Source organism: Phyllostomus discolor, chromosome 8 (genome assembly GCF_004126475.2).
Source record: "Phyllostomus discolor isolate MPI-MPIP mPhyDis1 chromosome 8, mPhyDis1.pri.v3, whole genome shotgun sequence".
NCBI classification, from domain to species: domain Eukaryota; kingdom Metazoa; phylum Chordata; class Mammalia; order Chiroptera; family Phyllostomidae; genus Phyllostomus; species Phyllostomus discolor.
In genome coordinates, this window is record NC_040910.2 from 37,445,589 (window position 1) to 37,464,372 (window position 18,784).

The 18,784-nt window shown below is 60.0% G+C and overlaps 2 protein-coding genes across 4 annotated transcripts; both read right to left on the reverse strand.

Moving 5' to 3' along the window:
* Positions 1-1,647: 1,647 nt before the first annotated feature.
* On the reverse strand, positions 1,648-11,454 carry MIDN (midnolin). 3 transcript variants are annotated; one of them, XM_036032121.1, is made up of 9 exons: positions 11,323-11,454; positions 9,487-10,133; positions 8,350-8,437; positions 8,083-8,145; positions 5,989-6,117; positions 5,590-5,904; positions 5,228-5,372; positions 4,751-5,011; positions 1,648-3,684 (listed from the first exon to the last, which is right to left on the reverse strand). In XM_036032121.1, the coding sequence occupies exons 2-9, from the start codon at positions 9,717-9,719 to the stop codon at positions 3,407-3,409; spliced, it is 1,512 nt and encodes a 503-aa protein (XP_035888014.1). In that variant the 5' UTR covers positions 9,720-10,133; positions 11,323-11,454; the 3' UTR covers positions 1,648-3,406. The 3 variants fall into 3 exon arrangements, with proteins under 3 accessions (XP_035888014.1, XP_028375586.1, XP_028375587.1); XM_028519785.2 differs by having other exon boundaries at positions 5,228-5,375; positions 11,323-11,453; XM_028519786.2 differs by lacking the exon at positions 5,989-6,117 and having other exon boundaries at positions 5,228-5,375; positions 11,323-11,452.
* Positions 11,455-14,186: 2,732 nt separating this feature from the next.
* Positions 14,187-16,389, reverse strand: ATP5F1D (ATP synthase F1 subunit delta). The gene is made up of 4 exons (XM_028521908.2): positions 16,137-16,389; positions 15,471-15,624; positions 14,837-14,925; positions 14,187-14,704 (listed from the first exon to the last, which is right to left on the reverse strand). Exons 1-4 carry the CDS (start codon positions 16,275-16,277, stop codon positions 14,582-14,584), a joined length of 507 nt encoding a protein of 168 aa, XP_028377709.1. The 5' UTR covers positions 16,278-16,389; the 3' UTR covers positions 14,187-14,581.
* Between the last annotated feature and the right edge of the window lie 2,395 nt (positions 16,390-18,784).

Sequence of the window (18,784 nt, forward strand, 5' to 3'; positions counted from 1 at the left end):
ATGAGGCGTCCCCGGGCGGTGGGTGGGACCTGGGCCTCAAACGCACAGTAGGGGGTGGGCAGGGCGCCTTCTTCATGGTGACGTGAGACACGTTTCGCGGCGTGTTGCCCTGGAAACCACGTTTCCATCCTCGAGGGTTTCCGGGGACCGCCTCTTCCCATTCATCTTTTTCCTCAATGAGAGAGGGGGCGGTGCAGGGCCGATCCGGACCCTTGCTGCCATTGCTCTTTCTGGGCGTCAGTTTACCTTTCTGTGCCTCCCGCTTCTTCCTGGTCTGACCTGCTGCCCCTCCGACTGCTGAACACCCGTGGCTGGCGACCCCACCCCACCCCCTGCAGTTGTGTGCGATGCGACCCGCAGTACCCACGAAGGGTGGGATCCTCCTAGGACCCTTGGGCTGGGCCGTGACTCTCCCACCCCGAGCTGCGCCCTGAGGGGTAGGTTCCGGAGCTGCAAGAAAAGAGAAGTGCTCCCCACCCTGCATTGTGCAGACACAGCCCCATGATTCAGTGGGTTCCACAGTCGACCACCTCCCTCCACACCCCCACCAGCTCTGTGGAGGTCACCTGGGTCACAGAGCTCGGGCCTCACTCCCGGGACCCGACTGCATAAGCGGAAGTTACACCTGACTTGTCCCACCCACGCTTCCACCACCTGCGGGGACGTTTACGCTGTTGACATTGAGGTCTGAAGGGATCAGCCTGACCTGGGCATCCTGATACCTTTTTGCTGTTGATTTGGGGGTAACTGGGTGGTGGGAGAAAGGCAGAAAGGCCTCCACAAAATGCCTCCACGACACTCCTGGGAAGGAAACTTTCCCTCCCTTTTAGCATCCCTGGAGCTGGGGCTTTGGGTGGCAGGAGCTTGGGCCATCACAAACTGGCCAGAAGTAGTCGTCACTAATTTCAGAAACACCAATTGTCCCAGGACAAGTAAATGATGCTTCTCTCTGGGCCTCCATAAATGGGAGTGTAATTATATCTCCTAGGTGGCAGTGCTTGTTAAGTGAGGAAATCCATGTAAAATAGCTAAGTTTTATGATTATCCCCTCACTCAGCCCCAAAGTGGATGAAGGTGGGACCCCCAGATGTTGAGGTTGTAGATACCAACTAAGTTCCCAGGCCCAGCACGGGTGGCTGAGAGGGTAGTACCTGGGTAGGACACAGCTTGGAGGTTGGATGTATGGTCAGGGCCAGGGAGTATACCCAGGGCCAGGTTACCTAGCACACCAGTCTCAGGCCCTGGTAATTTAGGAAAGGTCTGGATCCTCCAGAGGTCCGACACGAGGCGGGAGCCCTGGTGGTATTCTGGGAGAGGAGGGGGCTTGGGTCAGGGGCCAACCAGAGCAGGGAACCCAGAGGTCAAAGCCCGATAGTCTGAGCCCACACCCTGCAGGACTTCCGGCCTTGGGTGCCTGAGGTGGCCTGCCCCTCCCTCCTCTGCAGGGGCAGCTTCCTGCCCGCCCTCGCCCCAAGCCATGGAGGGGGCCTGGGATGTTAAGGGATGCAACCCTTCCTCTTTTTACACTGGAACGCCCTTTAAACTCCGAGATAGTGGAAGATCCCAGCATACCACCCCATAACCCCCCCATGCCATTCCCAGGCATGTGAGACCACCTCCCCACCCCCGGGGAGCAGGCGGACTTTCACTTGTGTCATTTTCTCTTTATTACTTGAAATCACTGTGTTTGTGTAGGTTTTTTTTCTTTTCATACAGGAAACTCACGAAAGGTGCAGGCACACCTCACAGCCTGACCCCCACCCCCAGGGCGGGTAATGCTTTCTTTAGGGGGCCATAGTGAGGGCTGGGGGCTGGGCAGGGCCTGTTCCTGCCTGGGGTCTCAACCCTCAGACCCTGGGGATACAGACATTACTTAAAAATTGTTTAAAAAAACAAAACAAAACAAGAGAACACACATTTAAATATCCAGGACAATTCTTCAAAAACAACCCGCCCTTTTCCCCTTTTGGAAAAAAAAAATCCTTGACCCCTAACCCTCTGACCCCTCCCAGCCCACCCTCCCACAAAAAAAATTTACAGAGCTACAGTTAACACATGATGTTCACATCTGAAACCATTAACTTGAAACACATAAGGGGGAGGGTCGAGGACCTGGGGTTCATCTACAGGTAGGACAAAGGGAGACAGGCAAGGGGTGGGGTGTTCTATAGGACAGACAGGTGGTGGTGTGGGAGGGGGGAAGCCCAAACATCTCCATTTATCAGTAAAAAAGTGAATGAAAAATAAACACCCCCACTGAAATGGCCCCAATAGGGAGGAGGTCTGTCCCTCTGCTCTGGGGGCCAAAGACCCCTGGGGAATGGGCATGAATGGGGAGGTTCCAAATTAGACCAGCAGCAACCCCCCCCCAGGGGGTTAATGCTACACAGTGTAGCCCCTAACCATGCGATTCACAGCTCAGCACTCCCTCCCCTCCAGGTTGCTGGAGGGCCACCCCCAGACAGTCCACAGGCCCAGCTCTCTCAGGTTGGGCTGAGAAGTAGGGCTGGGGGCCTCTCCCTGGCCCCACAGCCATTTCTCTCCTGATTTTTCAAGGGATTCCCAACTACTATTGGCTCAGTCAGAAAATTAACAGTCTATAAATACCCCGAGCTCAGAAAGAAAAATGGGGTGGGGGGCGGGGCCTGGAGAGTGGCATCAGAGGATATAGCACAGTGCGTGGCCGGCAAAGGCTGGCAACAGGTCTGTTCCCGTTCCGCCCTTTCCTGCTAGAAAAGGGTAGCACGTCATCACCCAAACCCAAGGTAGGCTGGCCAGCCTCTCCCCTGAAACAGCTTTTGTTTTCTGGGAAAAAGAAACCAAGAGAAAAGAAGTACAGACGGGGAATAGACAGCCACTGGTTGGTGTAGCTGTGGGTCCTGTGAGGTGTTGGGAGCCCTGCGGGGCCCTGCTGGCTGGGGGAAGGCCAGAATTGGCAGTGGGGGTTCTCTTCTCTGTGGCCCCCTCCTGTCTGTAAAGTGCATATGAGGCATCTACATTTTTGACTTAAACCTGAAGAGGGTGGGGGGCTGCAGAGCCAGTGGAAGGGGTGGGGCAGCTTCCTCATCTCTGCTCTGAACCATCTGGAAAGACTGCTACATATGTGGAGCTTGGGGAGATGGGCAGGGAGGACCCTGTGTGGCTGAGGCAGGGCAACAGAGGAAATGATGAGAAGGTGGGGAGGTGTGTGCTGAACCGAGGAGGCAGGAACCCAAGGCAAAGGAGGGTTTGGAAAATCGTGGTGAGAAATGAAATAAAAATTTAAAAACAAACATAAAAAAAACACAAAAAACAGAAGAATGCTGGCCAGAGAGGGAGGGAGGGGCCTTCTGCAGCGCCCACTGCCTGCCCTCCTGAGCTGGGCAATACTCTCAGCCACCCTGGGGAGGGGCGTGGGACAAGATTCCTAGGCAACCACGAACTCTGACTTGATGTCAGGGTTGACTTCTGGCTTCCAGACGGATTCCTCGAAGTCAAGGCCCAAGCCCGTGGCCTCACTGGGGCTGCCACTGCTGCTTCCACTGCTGCTGTCACTGCGGCCAGCCTTGCGGCTGGGTGGCCAGTGGTAGGGGCCACGGGCATCCCGCCGGGCCTTTCTGCGGAGCCGTTTCTGCTGGAGCAGCAGCTGCAGGCGCTCCACCTTGCAGCGGGTGGCTCGGTTCTCTGTCTGCCGCAGCCGGTCCCCTGTGAAGGAGGCAGTGACCGTGACCCCCTGGGAGAAACCAGACCCCCAGCAAATGCCCCACACACAGCCCAAGCCTCCTGGACACTCGCTCCACTCACTCTCCAGTAGATCTCTGGGATCTGTAGGTTCATTAAAACTTGCTACAGCCCTGGCTGGGTAGCTCAGTTGGTTAGTGTGTCATCCCATATGCCAAGAATGCGGGTTTGATCCCCAGTCAGGATACATAAGATTCAATCAATGAGTGAATCAATAAGTGGAACAATCTGTGTTTTTCTCTCCCCTTCTCTCTTTATATTAAAAAACAAAACAAAACAAAACAAAAAAAGGGCCCTGACGAGTGTGCATCAGTTGAATGGGCATTGTCCCACAAAGCAGAAGGACAATGGTTCGATTCCCAGTCAGGGCACATGCCTGGGTTGTGGGAACAGTCCCAGTAGGGAAGCAGTCAGGGCACATGGGAGAGGCAGCCAATCAATGTTTCTCACATTGACGTTTCTTTTCCTCCCTTCCCCCCTCTCTAAAACTTGTTCCGGGGTCCAGCTTTGAACCTTGTCTAAGGCAGGGCCATGTCTAAGACAGGCACTTCGGAAACATTCATTACATGAATTAAACACAGATTGAGCCCTTCCAGCTGCTTCCGTGACTGAGAAGAACTGCCTTAGCTTCCCCTTCATGGCCTGGGCTGGGGGGCGCACCAGACACAGTGGCATCACTGGTCAGCGCGACTGCACATTTACAGGGTAAAAACAGGTTGGGAGACATGGGTTGTTGTGTGGGAGGGGAGGCTGGGTTCCCTCCTTGGCCTGACTAGGCCATTCACAAAGGATGCACTTGCTACCTGGAGAAGGCACCTGAATGGAGTAAGGAGGAAGTGAGAACAAACCCCCTTCGGGAGGGTACAAGGACACTTTGTGCCCCCAACACACAATCCCTTCTCTCCAGGCTCTCCCAGAGCAGGCTGAGTGGCAGCTGGAGACTCCCCAGCCTGAGATGGGTCAGCTGCTCAGAGCAGCACACAGAAGGGCGTTGAGTAGTGAGGATGGGCAGGGCACCCTGGACACTCACCCGTGGGCTTGCCCAGGCGGGCCTGGCTCAGGGAGGCCGGAGATGTGGCTGCCAGCTTCTCACAGGAGGTAGTTTTGGGGGTGAGGTCTGCAGCGGGTGAGACTGGTGCACATTGGGCGTGGCATCGCAGTTGGGTCAGTGATGGGGGCATTCCCTGGTAGTGCCTTGTGGCACTCAGGAGGTCATTGAGGATCTGCAGAATGGTTCCAATGTCCCGTCGTGGCCGCCCGCTGCTATCCTGGCAGTTGGGGTGCAGCGTGCCTATGGGGCGCAGAGTGAGTTGGTGAATGCCCAGGGGTAGGACCCTGGGGCCAGAGTGACACAAGGAACCCCCCAATGCATGAGGACATAAAGCCTGCTGTAGGGTCACGAGTGTACATGGAGATCACAGGGGGAACTGTGAGAATGTCCCACCCACCATGTATGCGTGTGCATGTGACCACTGCTGGGAAACAAGTGGAAGCCACTGACACCTACCAGAGAAGGTCCCTGAGAAGACCCCCGGGGCGTGGTTCACGAAGCTCTCGATAATGGCACCAGGTTTGCGGGAACGGGAGGTGGGGCTGCTCCCAGGGGTGGATGTGGGGCTGGCCCGGGTGCTGGTAGCAGGGGAACAGTCCATCTGCTGATGGGGGAGGGGGCACATGAGCTTAGGGTATAAGCACAGACCTTGGTGTTCAGGGTCTAGGAATTACCCACCAGCCCAGGGTCCAGGGACAGCCTTTGAAACAAGGAATGCAGTAGGGTCTCTGAGTCCCTGTGCCAACCCCTCACCCCCAACACCACATCCCAGCAAAGCCCAGCCTTGGGTTCACAGGATAAGCCCTTCCCAGACTCACCTCGGAGCAGGTGGTGGGGGCTGAGTGGGAACGGAAGGAGCCGGCTGTCACAGGTGAGGGGGATGCAGGCGCAGGGCTGGTGGGCACTGGGGGAACTCGGGCGGCACTGGACAGTGGCCGGCAGGGAGAGGACATGGGGGTAGTCATGTTGGGGTCCCCACGGGTGGCGGCAGCTGCAGCGGCAGCAGCAGCCAGCACATGGCGGTGTTGTAGTGGGGCGTGCTGGGCCGCGAGCTGAAGCTGGACGAACATCATGTGGTCACCCACTCGAAGAGCCAGGGTCAGTGGCGAGCGGCCCGACAAGAAGTCACTGACCTGCAGAGAGTGGCCCATCAGCCCCAAGGTACCAGTCCTAGGCATCCCCGTCCCGTCCCAGCCCAGCCCCCCATGCTGTGTGACCTGGGGCCTCTCGCCGCCCCTCTCTGGGCTCTGGGGTCCCTGTCGGTGCCACGGATGCTTAAATAAAATGAATCGGTATTTCCGGAAGCCGCCTCCGCCAGCCCGGCCCGGCCCGGGCGCCGCTGGGGGCTGTGGGGGACAGAGGCAGGTCAGACAGGGGGGCCTGGCCCTCCCTGGCCAGCTTGGTTCTTTTAAGGGGAAACTGAGGCCAGAGGGGGCGGGGCCTAGCTGGAGGTCACTGCCCTAACCCTCACCTTGTATGTTTTCCCCTCCCTCGAACCCCTGGATCCTCTCTGCGTACATTTATGGCACAGGGAACTATCTCAGGCCCCCTCCCAGTTAAACCACGGGGGTGGGCAATGAGTGGGTGGAATTGCTGGACAAATTCTTCATCCTAACCTTTGCTTTCTCAAGATAAATATTTATCTGTCCTGGGCGGGGCAGAGGCTGAGAGGCGTCACTGCTGCGGGAGGGGCCGACTGGTTCCCTGGAGCCAGGGTCCCCCAGGGCCTGAATGCGGCCCACACAAACACGAACCCTCCAACTGGGGCCCCCTTTCACAGAGGGTGTGGGGTGCCTCTGACCCCCAGCTGCACTGGGGCCTGGCCAGCATAGAACTCTCCCCAGGGGCTGGACTGGAGGTTGGGGGGGGGGAGGTTTCTGAGAAGTGACACAGGCTGGATGACTCAGAACAACCGCCTCCCAGCTCTCCCCTGGCAGCGGCTGGTGTAACCTTCTGTGCTTGGTGGCCTCAGGGAAGAGGCGAGGGAGGCAAGCAGTGCAAAGCCCCCAGCCCCCAGCCCAGTCTGCATGACCCTCCCTCATCCCCAGAAATGCCCTTTGCAGGAAGAGCAACTGGGGAGCCCCCTCCACTCCCTCCCGCAACTTCCTCCCTGGGGAGGAGGAATGGGCAGGCGTGATGTGGTGGTGCCAGGCAGGGAGCAGCCCTGGGAGTCCAGTTGATCCACCCAGTGCCCCCCCCTCCCTCCTGACGCAGGCACCCCAGGGCGGATGTGAACCAAACACACAGGGCCCCCTTGGCAACCACATTTCCCCTTCCCCCTGGAGAAGGGAGTTCAGTTCACATCTGCCCCAGGAAATTAAGAGCCCCCTTGGGGCTGCCAGGACCCCTGTTCTTCCCCTACCCCACACCACCAGTCCTGATGACAGACCACCCAGTTCCTGGCCCCCCTTGTCTTCCACACTAGCCTGCTGGTGAGGGCAGGATGCTACTTGTCGGGGAGGGGGCGAGGGCCTCAGGCAGGAGGAAGGGAAGCGGCTGAGCAGGTTTCCTGCGGCTGGCCAGCCCAGACAGGGAGGCCTAGAACCTGCCCACCCCCTCTAGGGGAGGGCAGCAGCCTGCTTCCCCCACCCTGGCAGCAGGCGGATAGCTGAGGCCTGTGTCACCCTCCTGGGAGGAGGCCCTGCCGCCAGAAAAATGAGAAAAGGAGGGGGGGAAAAAGGCTGCAACAAAACCGGGAATCTGGGTGTGTGCCAGCCCAGGCCTCCCTCCTCATCTCCCTCTAGGCTGGTTACTAAATATTTTCCTAACATCCTGTGTTGGCCTAGCTGGGTGCCTAGTTGCCCCCCCCACCCCTCCCCCTTTTGGGGCAGAGAACAAAGGCCAGAAAGAGGAGGGGGAGGAGTGACTATTCACCCCTCACAAAGGGGTCATGGAAGGCAGAAGGAGTGTCACCCAGGCCAGCCACCCCCCGCCCCTGCCCCAGCTTAAATTTTATAAAGGTCACTCCAGGGAAACTTCAATGGCCCTGGAAGGGGGTGCTCAGGGACATAGGCCCCCAGGGGTGGGAGACTGGGCCAAGGTCACCCCAAAGGCAGGCTTGTGAAAGCTTGACCCCCTCCTCCACGGCAGCGACCGACCAACCGTGGGAGAGAAGGCCCTCAAGGTCAGGTGGTGTTTGGGGGGAGGGGGAAGAGGAAGCTGGGTGACCAGGCCAAGATGTCAAGAAGGTGGGGCAGCAAAAGTCCCCTCCCCACAGGTTTCCTGGGAGCACAAACAACCCCAGGCTCTCCAGAGGGGCTTGGCACTGGGCCTGCTACCCACTGGGCTAGGAGGGACGGCGCATATCTCACCTGGGTCTCTGTCAAGCTCTCCAGGGCCTGCATCACAGACTGTTCTGGCCTTGAGGCCTGAGACTACAAAGAGAGGGAGGGGAGGGAAGGAGACCCTGAGTATGCATTCTGGGCCAGGCACCTGGGCTGGGAGGGCCCTGCTAGATGGGGAGGTTGGGAGGGGGGTGGCTGCCTTGGAGGGCAAGGGAGCCCAGACTTGTGTGATGGGGACCATGCTGGCATGAAAGGGGGCTGCCCGCCCAAGTTGGGGCTTCCTCAGCCATTTACCATGAGGCCCGCCTCCACGGTGGGCACGAGAGTCAGCTTGCTGCCATCCCCCACGCCGAACTCCTGCAGCTTCCCCGAACTGAGCCGGCTGGTGGGGGTGGGGGGGGAGGAAGGAAGAGGGTGAGGCTACAGCATAGACCAGGCAGGGACACGGAAGCAGAGGCTGAGGGAGAGGTCTGTGCTTACTGAGGTGAGACAGTAGTTTTTCCACCCATCTCTCACTGGCCCTTAGACCCAGGGCACTGAACATGGGGCGAGGTTCACTCTCTGGCCCTGGGACCCCATGCTACTGATTCAGACCCCTTCTCTAAAGGAACACCATCTCTGGACTGTGGCACCTTTACACCTCAGCAAGGCAGTTTTCATTCCCCGGGCCCCATTGTGCCCTGTGACACCCTCCCAGCCACCCCAGGGCCAGCCCTGCCTATAATTTACTCACTGGGGCCCTGCGCTCGTCTTTGTGGGGCCACAGGGCTTAGCCTTTAGGGGCTTTGCCCGGCCGGGCTCCCCCTCCTCCCTCCCTCCCTGGCGCAGGCTGCCGCCGTTCAGACAAAGGAGACCCTCCCCCTCCCGCCCCTCCCCCACCGGGGCCCCTCCGCTGGGGATGGACACAGCGTGTCCCTGGAGGCCCGCGGGAGGAGGGCTCCCCAGCCTGGAGGCGATTTAAATACCATGGGGGAGGGGGAGGCTGAGGGGAGCGCTGGGTGGCGAGAACAAAGGGGGGCAGAGAGAGGCAAGTGGGGAGAGACAGCTAGCCGCAGAGGGGGCCGCGGAGCAGATGCGTAAACTGGCAGAAGACGAAGGCAGGGGAAGCGACGGCAGCTCACCCCACCCCCGCAGCCAGGAGCACCGCACCGCCCCGGGGCTCCTGCCGTCCCGCGGGGGGGGGGGGGGTCGCCTAAGCCCAGCCAGGGCACTCTCGAAGCCGCCTTTGTGCAGCGACCACGGACAGGGGAGGGGGCTGAAGCAAGCAAGGCCGAGCAGAGGGCGCCCGAGAGCGCGCCACCCCCACCCCCCGCGTTTGGCCGCCCCCTTCCTTCCCCGAGCCGCGAGCTCTTTGTTCCCGTCCGGGGGCCGGGGCCAAAGGGGGCAGCAGGCCAGGGGTGCACTGGGGCCGGGGCGGCGCGCGGTACTTACGTGTCTTTGTGGAGCAGCGCCAGGCGCTCCTTGGGTACTTTGAGCCGCTGGGACAGCCTCTTTCGCAGCCCCTCCACCGTCTCGTCGGGGGACACAGACAACTCGTAGCGGGTGCCCGTCGTGCTGTGGATGGCCAGGCTCATGGACGCCACATCCGCCACCGGGCCTAACTCGCAGGCACCACCGGGGCCCCCGCGCCGGCAGCTCCGGGCGCCGCCGGGCTGCGGCTCCATCCCCTGCCCGCGCTACGGGGCTGGGGTCCTCGGGGCGCCGCCAATCCTCGCCGCACCTCCGGGCAGGACAGGGCAAGGGCTCCCCGAATCAGGGTCCTCGGGGGGGCCACTAGGGACGAAAGGCAGCGCGTGTTCCCTTCGAGAAGGTCCCAGGAGCAAATGGCGAATCAAGAATCCCAGTGGCGCTCCGGGGTCGCGTCGGCTCGTTGGGGCGCCTTCCGGGGGTGGGGACAGCACTTTCAGCTTCTTTCAAGGGCGGCAGGCGGCGACCAAGACACCGCGGTCGAGGGGGGAGGGTCCCAAAGGAGTCAGCGCCCCAGGCCGGCGGAGCTTAGTGCCGTCTGCCGCTCGGGCCGCGCTTCCCGGCGCGTCACCTCCCTTAGCAACAATCGCTGCCGCCGCCGCTCTGAGGATCTGGGGGTGAAAGTAACAAGAAAAAAAAGTTATACTGTAGCAATGTTCCAAGGGGCGGGGTCTCCGCCCCCTCCCATTCACTACTTACTCCGCCGGCCCAGCGCTGGCCAATCGGCGCGCGGCGAACGCTTAGTAGGCCGTGCAGTCCAACCAATGGGAGTACCCGCGGCGCTGCCCCACGTGGCCGCCGCACCCGCCTCTGGCCCGCCCCTGTCCCGGTGGCCAAGGGGAACGCGGCGGGGGCGGAGCTGGAGCTGCAGAAGCCGGCCCCCACGCCCCCGCCCGCGCTGGGGGCCATTCATAAGGCCCGCTGCCCACAACAAAGGGCGAGCAGCTCGGTAAGGCGCGAGACCCCGGACGGGAGTAGAGCGGCGTGAAGGCGGGCATTGTCCCCGCTCCAGAAGGGGCAGGATGTCGCGTGGCCTCTCCCCGCGTCAATCCGGGAAGCTACCGCGAGCGGAAGCGAGGCAATCCCCGTGCCTCATGGCTGGGCCCCTTTCGGCGGCTCGCGGGTGGGCTCGACCTTGGGGGCATGAAGTCTCCCAGAGAAGTGGAGCTGAGGGCGAAGTCTGCATACCGGTGACGTAGCCGGTGTCGGGAGCAACCTTCCCGCGCCGGTGCCACCTCACGTCCCACCCCAGTCTCGCGGGCTGAGCCCGCTTCTCGAGTCGCACCCGCCCGAGCAATGACGTGACGCGGCGTCCCTGTTGCGCCCGCGCGCACCGCTCTGCTCGGGGCTGGGGTGAGTCAGCAGCGCCAGCGCGCCCTCTGCCGGGCGCATCCGGGAGCGCTGCCGGGAGTTCTGGGGAAGGGGCGAGAGGTTGCCCTCGACAGGAGTGAAGCGAACCAACTGCGGGCTTGAGGGGAGCCTCGCTATGAGTGTGAAGCCTCTAAATCAGGAAACTGGGACCGTACAGCGGGGAAACTGGCTGGAACAGCAACTAGCTCAAGGTCACTCTGAGGAGGGGGAGTGCCTAGGGTGAGGGGGCGGGGCGGGGCGGGGGCTGAGGTCCCTCCACCCGGGTGCTGGCTGTGTCTAGCTCCTCCCATTCCAGGTCCCAGGGTTGCTTCCCAGGTCTGAAGATATCCCGAATTCTGCCTGCCCCAAGAACAAAGAAAAGTGAGACACCCTTAAAAGCCTAGAGTGGGGAAGCCCTCCTTGGCCCATGAGATCTCGCCCCAAACTCACCGGGCGCGGCCAGTCGGAGGTCACAACAGTCCTGAATGTACCCAAGCAAAGATCAAGTGAGCGGTGGCCGGGTAGGTCTGGGGCAGAGCAGCCGGCCCCGAACCTTTATCCGCGCCGCCTTCCCTGGGGTGGAGTTTGGGCGGGCAGGGGGCGGGGGTGAGGGGAAACGGGCTGGCGGTGACGCAGGCTCTCCCCCGCCCCTCCCAGCGGGCAAGGGCCCTGGGGCGCCGCCCGGCCTGGGCTACTCGCCCCGCAAATGACTGTGCTCCCTGAATGCCGCTGAACCCGGGACGCACCCCTGCTCGAGCCACAGGAACTGGGTTTCGGGGTGCACAGTCGAGTTCCCTGTCCCATTCTTTTTCTGCCCCTTCAGGCTCTGTGTTTCGGCCTGAGGGCGCTTGAGTCGCAGCTGGGGGACGGGAAGGGAAGCCTGAGTCAGCAGCGCAGTCCAGGAAAACAGGCTAGCCAAAGTCACCTGCCTGGAGTAGGGGTGCCCCAGCAGGCGGCCTCCTGCATCCCTTAACAGTGACCTCAGAGGGCATTTAGGGAGCGATTAGCCAGCGCCAGGCCTGCCTTGTGCAGCCAGTCACCATAGGTCCTGTGACCTCGGAAGGGTTTTGGCCTCTAGAGCCTGTTTCTCCCAGCTGGCCGTGGGCTGGAATGAGAATGCAGCATGCCTCACTCTGGGACCTGAGGTATGGGTCTCTCACACAGACCCAGCGATGCTGTCATCACTCAATAATGCAAGTTCACAGACCGCTGCCCATCCTTTGGGGTAGGCATAACCCCCCTACCCATTTTACATACTGGAAAAGATCACACAGACAGGAATGTGGCATGTCCTTTCTCCCTGCAGTTGCCCAGGGTGGGAGGCTTTCTGAGGATGATCTTGGTTGGTGGTGGGGCCTTCTTGGTCTTCCTGCCCCCTCTGCATAGAAAGGGACCCCAAGTTCTATACCCCTGTCCACTTATCTGGTTTCTCCCTTTATCCGACCTGCCCAACCCCACCTCCAACTCCACCCTGGCCATCCCTCCCAGGGCTGGGCTCTTTCTGCTCTCACCCAGTGTTCCTGCGGCCTCTGCTCCCACCCCCATCACACCCAGACACTCCCAGCCCCACAGGGTCAGTCAGGGTCAGTCAGTGCTGGGTCAGCAGGAGGGAGTCGCTGGGGCTGGGGTTGAGGCATGAAACAAGTTTGCCACACACAGAAGATGGTGCTCCAGGAAGTGGAAACAGCCAGTGCAAAGCTCTGCAGACTTAAGTAGCTGAAGGCTGAGTGGTCCAGGGTGGACGATGTTTCCAGAGAGAGCATGGAGGTAGCAGAGGAAGCAGGAGGAGCGGGCTAGGTGGGACCCTTAAGGAGTAGGTGCGTTGCTCTTGGGGTGGGCAGAACTTTGTGCTCTCCGGAGGGGCCCTGACCTTAACTCTGCAAATCTAACTTAAATAAATGTGCTAATCTATCGGCTTCCTGTTCCTTCCCTTTTAGTGTATCCCCATAGTTCGGCAATTCTCCCAGGATGTGAGCACAGGTATACCAGAGGACCCCCTTCTTGCCCTTATTAGGTCCCAAGCCTACCCTATGGAAGAGGTCTCAATTCCTAGTTCCTGGCCCTGTGGCCTGCTCCACCCTGGACCCCTCCTATCCCAGGTCTTGGCCCTGCCAGCACTAGCACATGTCAGGGGGGCAGTGTCCCCAAAGCTCACAAGTCTCCCACAAGGGCTGTGCTATGAGGGCCCAGTTGCATCCTGTTGTCCCCCAGCTGGAAGCTAAAGCTTCTCAGGGCGGGGCCAGGAGACCCCTGTGGTGGGAGGTGCTGGAGGAGTGTCTTGATGAAGGTCTCCCTCCTTCCTTGGTCTTATTTATAGTGCTCAACCTGGCCAAGAACTCTAGGACCTTGGCTCTGAGCTAAAGACACGGAGAGGTGGGGCTGCACCTGTGACACCCCTGGCTGTCACAGCTTCTCTGGGCTGGGGGTTCCTGGGAGGTGGGGGACTGCTGCTAGGGCCTCATTGGTCTGAGAGTAGGGAGACCCAGACACACGCACCTCCCTGCACCAAGCTGTGGGCTTGCCTGGAGGCCCATACACTGGGGTCTCCCACCATGTCAAGAGTCAAACAGGGATGACAGCCACTTACATGAGACTGTGACACAGTACCACATAGCAAATCACAGCTGATGACACGCCCCAGGGTGGCCTCCCGGTGTGTCATGGGGACGCCCAGGCTCTTCCACATAGTCACTCCCCTGGAATACCCTGTAAGTTCTACCCAGGCTCAGGGCTGAGAAGGCACAAGAAAACTCATTCATGCCTTAAAGCCCCCTGCCTACCACCAGAAGCCCAAGTCTGGGTCACCTAGAGGGTTACAAAAGGGAGGAGGTGGGGAAGCAAAGTGAAGGTATGCTCTACCAGGGCCACCCCTCCCCAGATATCCCACCTCATTTGGGGCTGGGGTGCCAGAGAGATGGCATCACCATCAGGGGTTAAGCAGCCAGCCAGGGCTACCCATGGGCAGGGCCAGCGCAGGGCAGGGTCTGTCCTTTCTTGCTGGAGCAGGGGCAGGGGCAGGGATACCACAGGGTAGAAACCACAGCTTGGCACCTGACAGGACCCCAGGTGTCTGTCTAGCAACCCAGGCTTGGCCCAAGAGCCACAGTCATCTCGTCACTTTCTGTCCCCATGCTTGGCCCCACCCTCTTGACCAGTTATCATTGGCTATGCTACCCCCCTTCCGTTCTCCAGAGGCCCCCAAGGATCTCTCAGCCCACAACCTCCAAATCCCCAAGGCTGAGGCCCTACCTCACACGGGGTACAGGGTTTGAAGCCCATTGCCCTGGGTAGGAGACAAAATCAGCACACACAAGTGGGGTCCCTGGTGTTTAATGGGGTGCAGGCCAAGTGGCAGGCTGTCCGAAGAAGGTGGCGGGGAGCAGAGATCTCTACAGGGGTGAGAGTGGCAGGCAGCAAGTCAGGTTGGTGGTATCTCTGAAGGTGGAAGGCCAGCCCCCCAGGGGACAAGTCCCCCCAAGGGCAGAACAGGGTCTCTGACCTCACCGCCACCCAGCAGGCCTGGGCTCAGGGAGTGTGCTGTAGGAGACACTGGCACTGCGCTGCCCCCTGGTGGCTGTGTTGGCTAGCATGGCTCCCTCCCAAAGGAGTTGCCCCCACCCAGTCATAATGGACCCGTGGGAGCCGGTTCCAGCCCGTCCTACTCTGGACCTCGGTTTCCCTGCTGATGCTGGTGAGGGACACGCACTGCCTACTCCAGGGCCTTCACCAGGGCTTCATTGGCCTCGATGCAGATTTGGATCTCCGCCCTCGTGGCCTCGTCCGCTGCCCCTGACAGCTCCGACTGTGCCTTCTCCAAGTTTGCCTTGGCGGCCTGCAGTAAATAGGTGGGTGGGTGGTGAGGGCCAAGCAGAGTCCCTGGCCTGGCACCTGCCTCTCCACCCCCAAAGCCAGGAGCTCTTAGCTCGTGCCTGCTTAGTGCCTCAGTTCCCCCTGGGACACTTACTGCCAGGTCCAGCATGTCCAGCGTCACTGCCTCTTCGGCCAGTAACTGAACTGACGAATCAGCATTCACTGTGACTGAGCCGCTGCTCACTGTGGGAGGACTGGGACTGAGATCACATCCAGGCTCAGGGGAAGCCACCAGCCCCAGAATCAGGACAGTGTCCCCACAGGAGCCCTGGAGGTCCAGCGCAGGGGATGGGCAACTGGAGAGAACACATGAGACCAGGGGACCACCAGAGGCATCTGCGGGTGGCGGGTGGCTGGGCATGGGGACACAGACCCTTCCCTTCACCTACCAGCTCCCTAGCTGAGCAGAAATCAGGTGAACAGAAGGCTGTGTTTGAATTCTGGCTGAGGCTTTGAAGACTGATGCTGGTGCAAGACCTTCTTAGAGCCAGTTTCTTCCTCCACAGGTTTCCTTCTCTAAGTCAGGAGCCCTCCCAGCATGGTTTTACAGTTCTTCCCAGCATCTGTAACCCTCCCCCAGCCTGCTACATGCTATTTAACCACAGCCAGTCTAGAGCTGAAGGCTGCAAGATGCTTCTGGCTTGCTTCCCAGTGTGTCCTTCGGGTGCCCACAGTACTTTTCCTTGCCATATCAACGGATACGGGGACCGACCCTCTGCTGAACTCACCAAAGTATTTGGAAACGGTGCCATCCTCAGCGTGAACAACGACCAGCCCTGGCCGCAGGACCTGCAGGGTAGGCACGTGGGCTGCCAGGATACCGAAGGCTCCGGTCTGCGTGGGCACATCCACCTGCCTGACGTTAGCACCGTTGAAGAAGACCTGGAGAAGACACACGGGGAGCAGGTCACTGCAGGCCAGTCCCACTCCATCAGGACTCCTCAGCAGTGAAATGGGCTGGGGCAGGGCTGAGTGCCATGGGAGACACAGAAGCAGCGGCGCTGGGGCCGACGCTTGGGGTTTGGTCCTTGGGCAGTGTCTCAGTGCCATCATCTATGAGAGCGAAATCCAGCCACCCAAATCCTTCGGCAAAGAGATGCTGTAAGGATACGAGGACGTGCCTCAAGGGAGGAGCACAAAGAAGGCTCTTATCTCGGGAGAGGTGTCTGCAACGAAAGGCAATGCCAGCTTGAAGGGCAGGTAGGGCTCTTGGGCGTCGGATTCCAGGTGGAAGGCCCAAGAATTCGGGGGTTGTGGGACTCGGATCCCGGGTCCGTAATGGGGGTTGGCAACCTGAGAGTTGGGGAACTCGGATCCGGAATGGGAGCCGGGGTTTCAGACCCAGCCTGCGTGGGAGAGGGGCGCGGATCCTGGCTCCGAAATAGCGTCCGCACCTGCGTGGGTGATGCGAAGGTAAAAGACATTTGTCCTGGGCCCGCGGCTGGGGCCGGGGCGGCCGCAGCCTCAGCATAAGCGCGGGCCTGGCGCACGAGGCGACCCAGGCCGGGGCGGCGGAGCAGAGCGGCTGGCAGCATAACGGCACCGGCAGGTGGTTAGGGTCTTGCCGAACACGGGTGGCTTGGAGGGCGAGGAGGACGACGCGCGGGGACGTCTGGGAGAAGGATTAGACTCGAGGGCGCATGCGCTGAATACGACCCCGCCCCTCCCGTGGCTACGCGCGACACTAACGACTACACGCTACTGGGCGCGCGGCATGCTGGAGGTTGTAGTTTTCGGCCTCAGCTCAGGGTTCACTTGTCAGGTGTGTGGGACGGATGTCACTTAGACGGTTCTGCATGGGGAGATCAAAAGCTTGCGCGTAGGAGGAGACACTTAAGTTGAATTCAAGATTTGGAGAGCGCTCATTGGATGCTAGGGGCTAGAAAGAAATCAGAAATACCAAGACTCCACTTCTGGTGTGGGTGGTGAGAGCGTTTTACAGACATTCAACATAATAACTAAGCAAGTCATATTGTATGTTAGGAAGGGACAAATACCTTTTTTTTAAAAAAGTGCAAAAGAGCGTGAAAAGTGGGGATGAATCAGGTTGCAACTGAGGGAGGTTCAGGAATCCCGGGAATCGCATCCAGCGCGAGCAGGACCTTCCGGGCTGTGCTAGCACGGCTTGGCTGCGAAGTCCGAGACCGCCACGAGAGGGCGCCTCCGTGTCCAAAGATGCTCTAGTCGCAGCCTCGCCCGGCTGTCGCCCCCACGCGCCGCTGACGCAGGAGCGCGTGCGCGGGCGGCCCGGGGTTCCGCTTACATCACCGCGGCCTGCGCAGCCTCGCTCGCGGCGCTGACGTCGCCGCCGCGCCTCCGCGGTCACGCACGCAGGTCGGCGCACAGGGGTGGGTCCTGAACCCCCGCCCCCGACCTTGGGCTGGGGGAAAACGCTGAGTCGGGCTGAACGGGAAGGTTCTTTGCTGAGAAGCAGACGAGTACAAGGCGCAGGCGTGTGGGTGTCACTCCTGGGCCCGGGGCTGGTGGTCTGAGACGCGGGGCTGCTGCAGAGGTTCCGAACCCCAGGGGCAGCGTGAGCCCTAGCTCCCTGCAATGTCCAGGCAGGCGCTGAGGCCACGCCCCTGCCTGGCAGCATCTATGCCAAAAAAGTCCGCTCCCAGCCCTGGTTATAGGGGAGTGTGCATTGGGAAGCCCTATTCACGTGTCTAGGGGTGTATTGTGTGCGCAGCCTGACCTCTTCTGGAGGCCCGGACCCATTATCGAGGCCTGCTCTATCTACTCGATTGCTCAAATCCATCCATTGGACTTCTTTCCAATCCCTATTCTAGTGTGGCTCGTGGGCAAAGACACCACCTGTTAGGTCCAAAACCTGAGGTTAACGTGTAATAAATACCCTGGCGGACCCATTGGCAAGGCCTGACCACTCAGCTCAGCCACCTGGCCACCATCAGTGGCTTGCATGGTCCCAGCCTCCTCCCCCTGCCTCAACATGGGTACCTTCTCCACATACAGCCAGAGGAACCATGTTATTACTCTGCTGAGAACCACAAGCTGGTTTCCCCTGCTCCCTCAAACATGTCGGTTTTCTGCAAACATACTTTCCTACCTTGGGGCCTTTGCACATGCCATCCTTATTTACCTGGTGCCAACTTTCCTGGGTATTTATCGACTCAGCTGCCCCCTTGCTCTCCTTTAGTTGTGTCACCCTTTCATCCACTCAATAAGCACATTCCCTCCTAGGTGCCAGCCCTGTATTACACCTGGGAACCCAGCCTTAAGTGAGTTCCTGTTCTTGGAGGTCATCATGTAATGGGGACAGGGGATACAACACATAGAGGGCCACAGCGAGAAAAAAAGTGCAGCAGAGGACAGGAGTGTGGGATAGTGGTTGCCATGTTAGGGGACATAGCCAAAAGGAGAGGCAGGGAGGCTTTGGTATTTGGGAAGTGTTGAAGGGTCCAGGGAGAGCCTCGTACAGCTGAGCTGGGAAAGAGTGGTCTTGGCCTGGGGCCTAGGAGTGCAAATGCCTGGAGATTGAACTTGGGTATCGCTGAGCATTGTGGGCCTTCGCTGGAGAAGAAGGGGTGTCATTATGGGGTCTGGAAGGAATGGGATCAGGACCAGACTGATGGCAGGTTGGTGGCCTATGCATCTAGAAGGACAAGGCACGATTTTCGGAGAGGAAGAAGAGGAAGCAGCTTTGGGGGTTGTCAGGTATGGGGTTTCTGCAGGGTAGTTCTGCTGTCACCGGCACTGGACAGGCCCCGATGGTACTCTACACAGGCTGTGTTCTATTATCTTTGCTCGTCCCAACGAGGCAGGGCGCACCGTGAGCCCTAACAATGTCGCTCTCACACGAGAGGACTTGTGCCTGAAAACCCTGAGCGGTGTATACACTGAGGAACCCCAAACTGGGGAAAGATAAGGAGGGGGTCTGTGCATTCCAGGACCCGGGGTTGGGGATAGTCGTGCATCCCACGGCGCTCCCCCACACCCAAACCTTTGGGTCCACCGGAAGGGTCTACGAATCTTGCTGCAGGGGCTGGGGGCGGAGATCAGCCGCCGCTGGAGAGGGCGGCTC

Coding starts and splice junctions, on each gene's coding strand:
- MIDN (XM_028519785.2), bottom strand. CDS start 9,719: ATGGAGCCGCAGCCCGGCGGCGCCCGGAGCTGCCGGCGCGGGGGCCCC. Junction 5,905..5,988: donor GGGGCGGCGAGAGGCCCCAG/GTCACACAGCAT, acceptor CACTCTCTGCAG/GTCAGTGACTTCTTGTCGGG. Junction 5,376..5,589: donor CCCCCACCACCTGCTCCGAG/GTGAGTCTGGGA, acceptor CTCCCCCATCAG/CAGATGGACTGTTCCCCTGC.
- ATP5F1D (XM_028521908.2), bottom strand. CDS start 16,277: ATGCTGCCAGCCGCTCTGCTCCGCCGCCCCGGCCTGGGTCGCCTCGTG. Junction 15,625..16,136: donor CCTTCGCATCACCCACGCAG/GTGCGGACGCTA, acceptor TGTCTTCTCCAG/GTCTTCTTCAACGGTGCTAA. Junction 14,926..15,470: donor CACCGTTTCCAAATACTTTG/GTGAGTTCAGCA, acceptor GTCCTCCCACAG/TGAGCAGCGGCTCAGTCACA.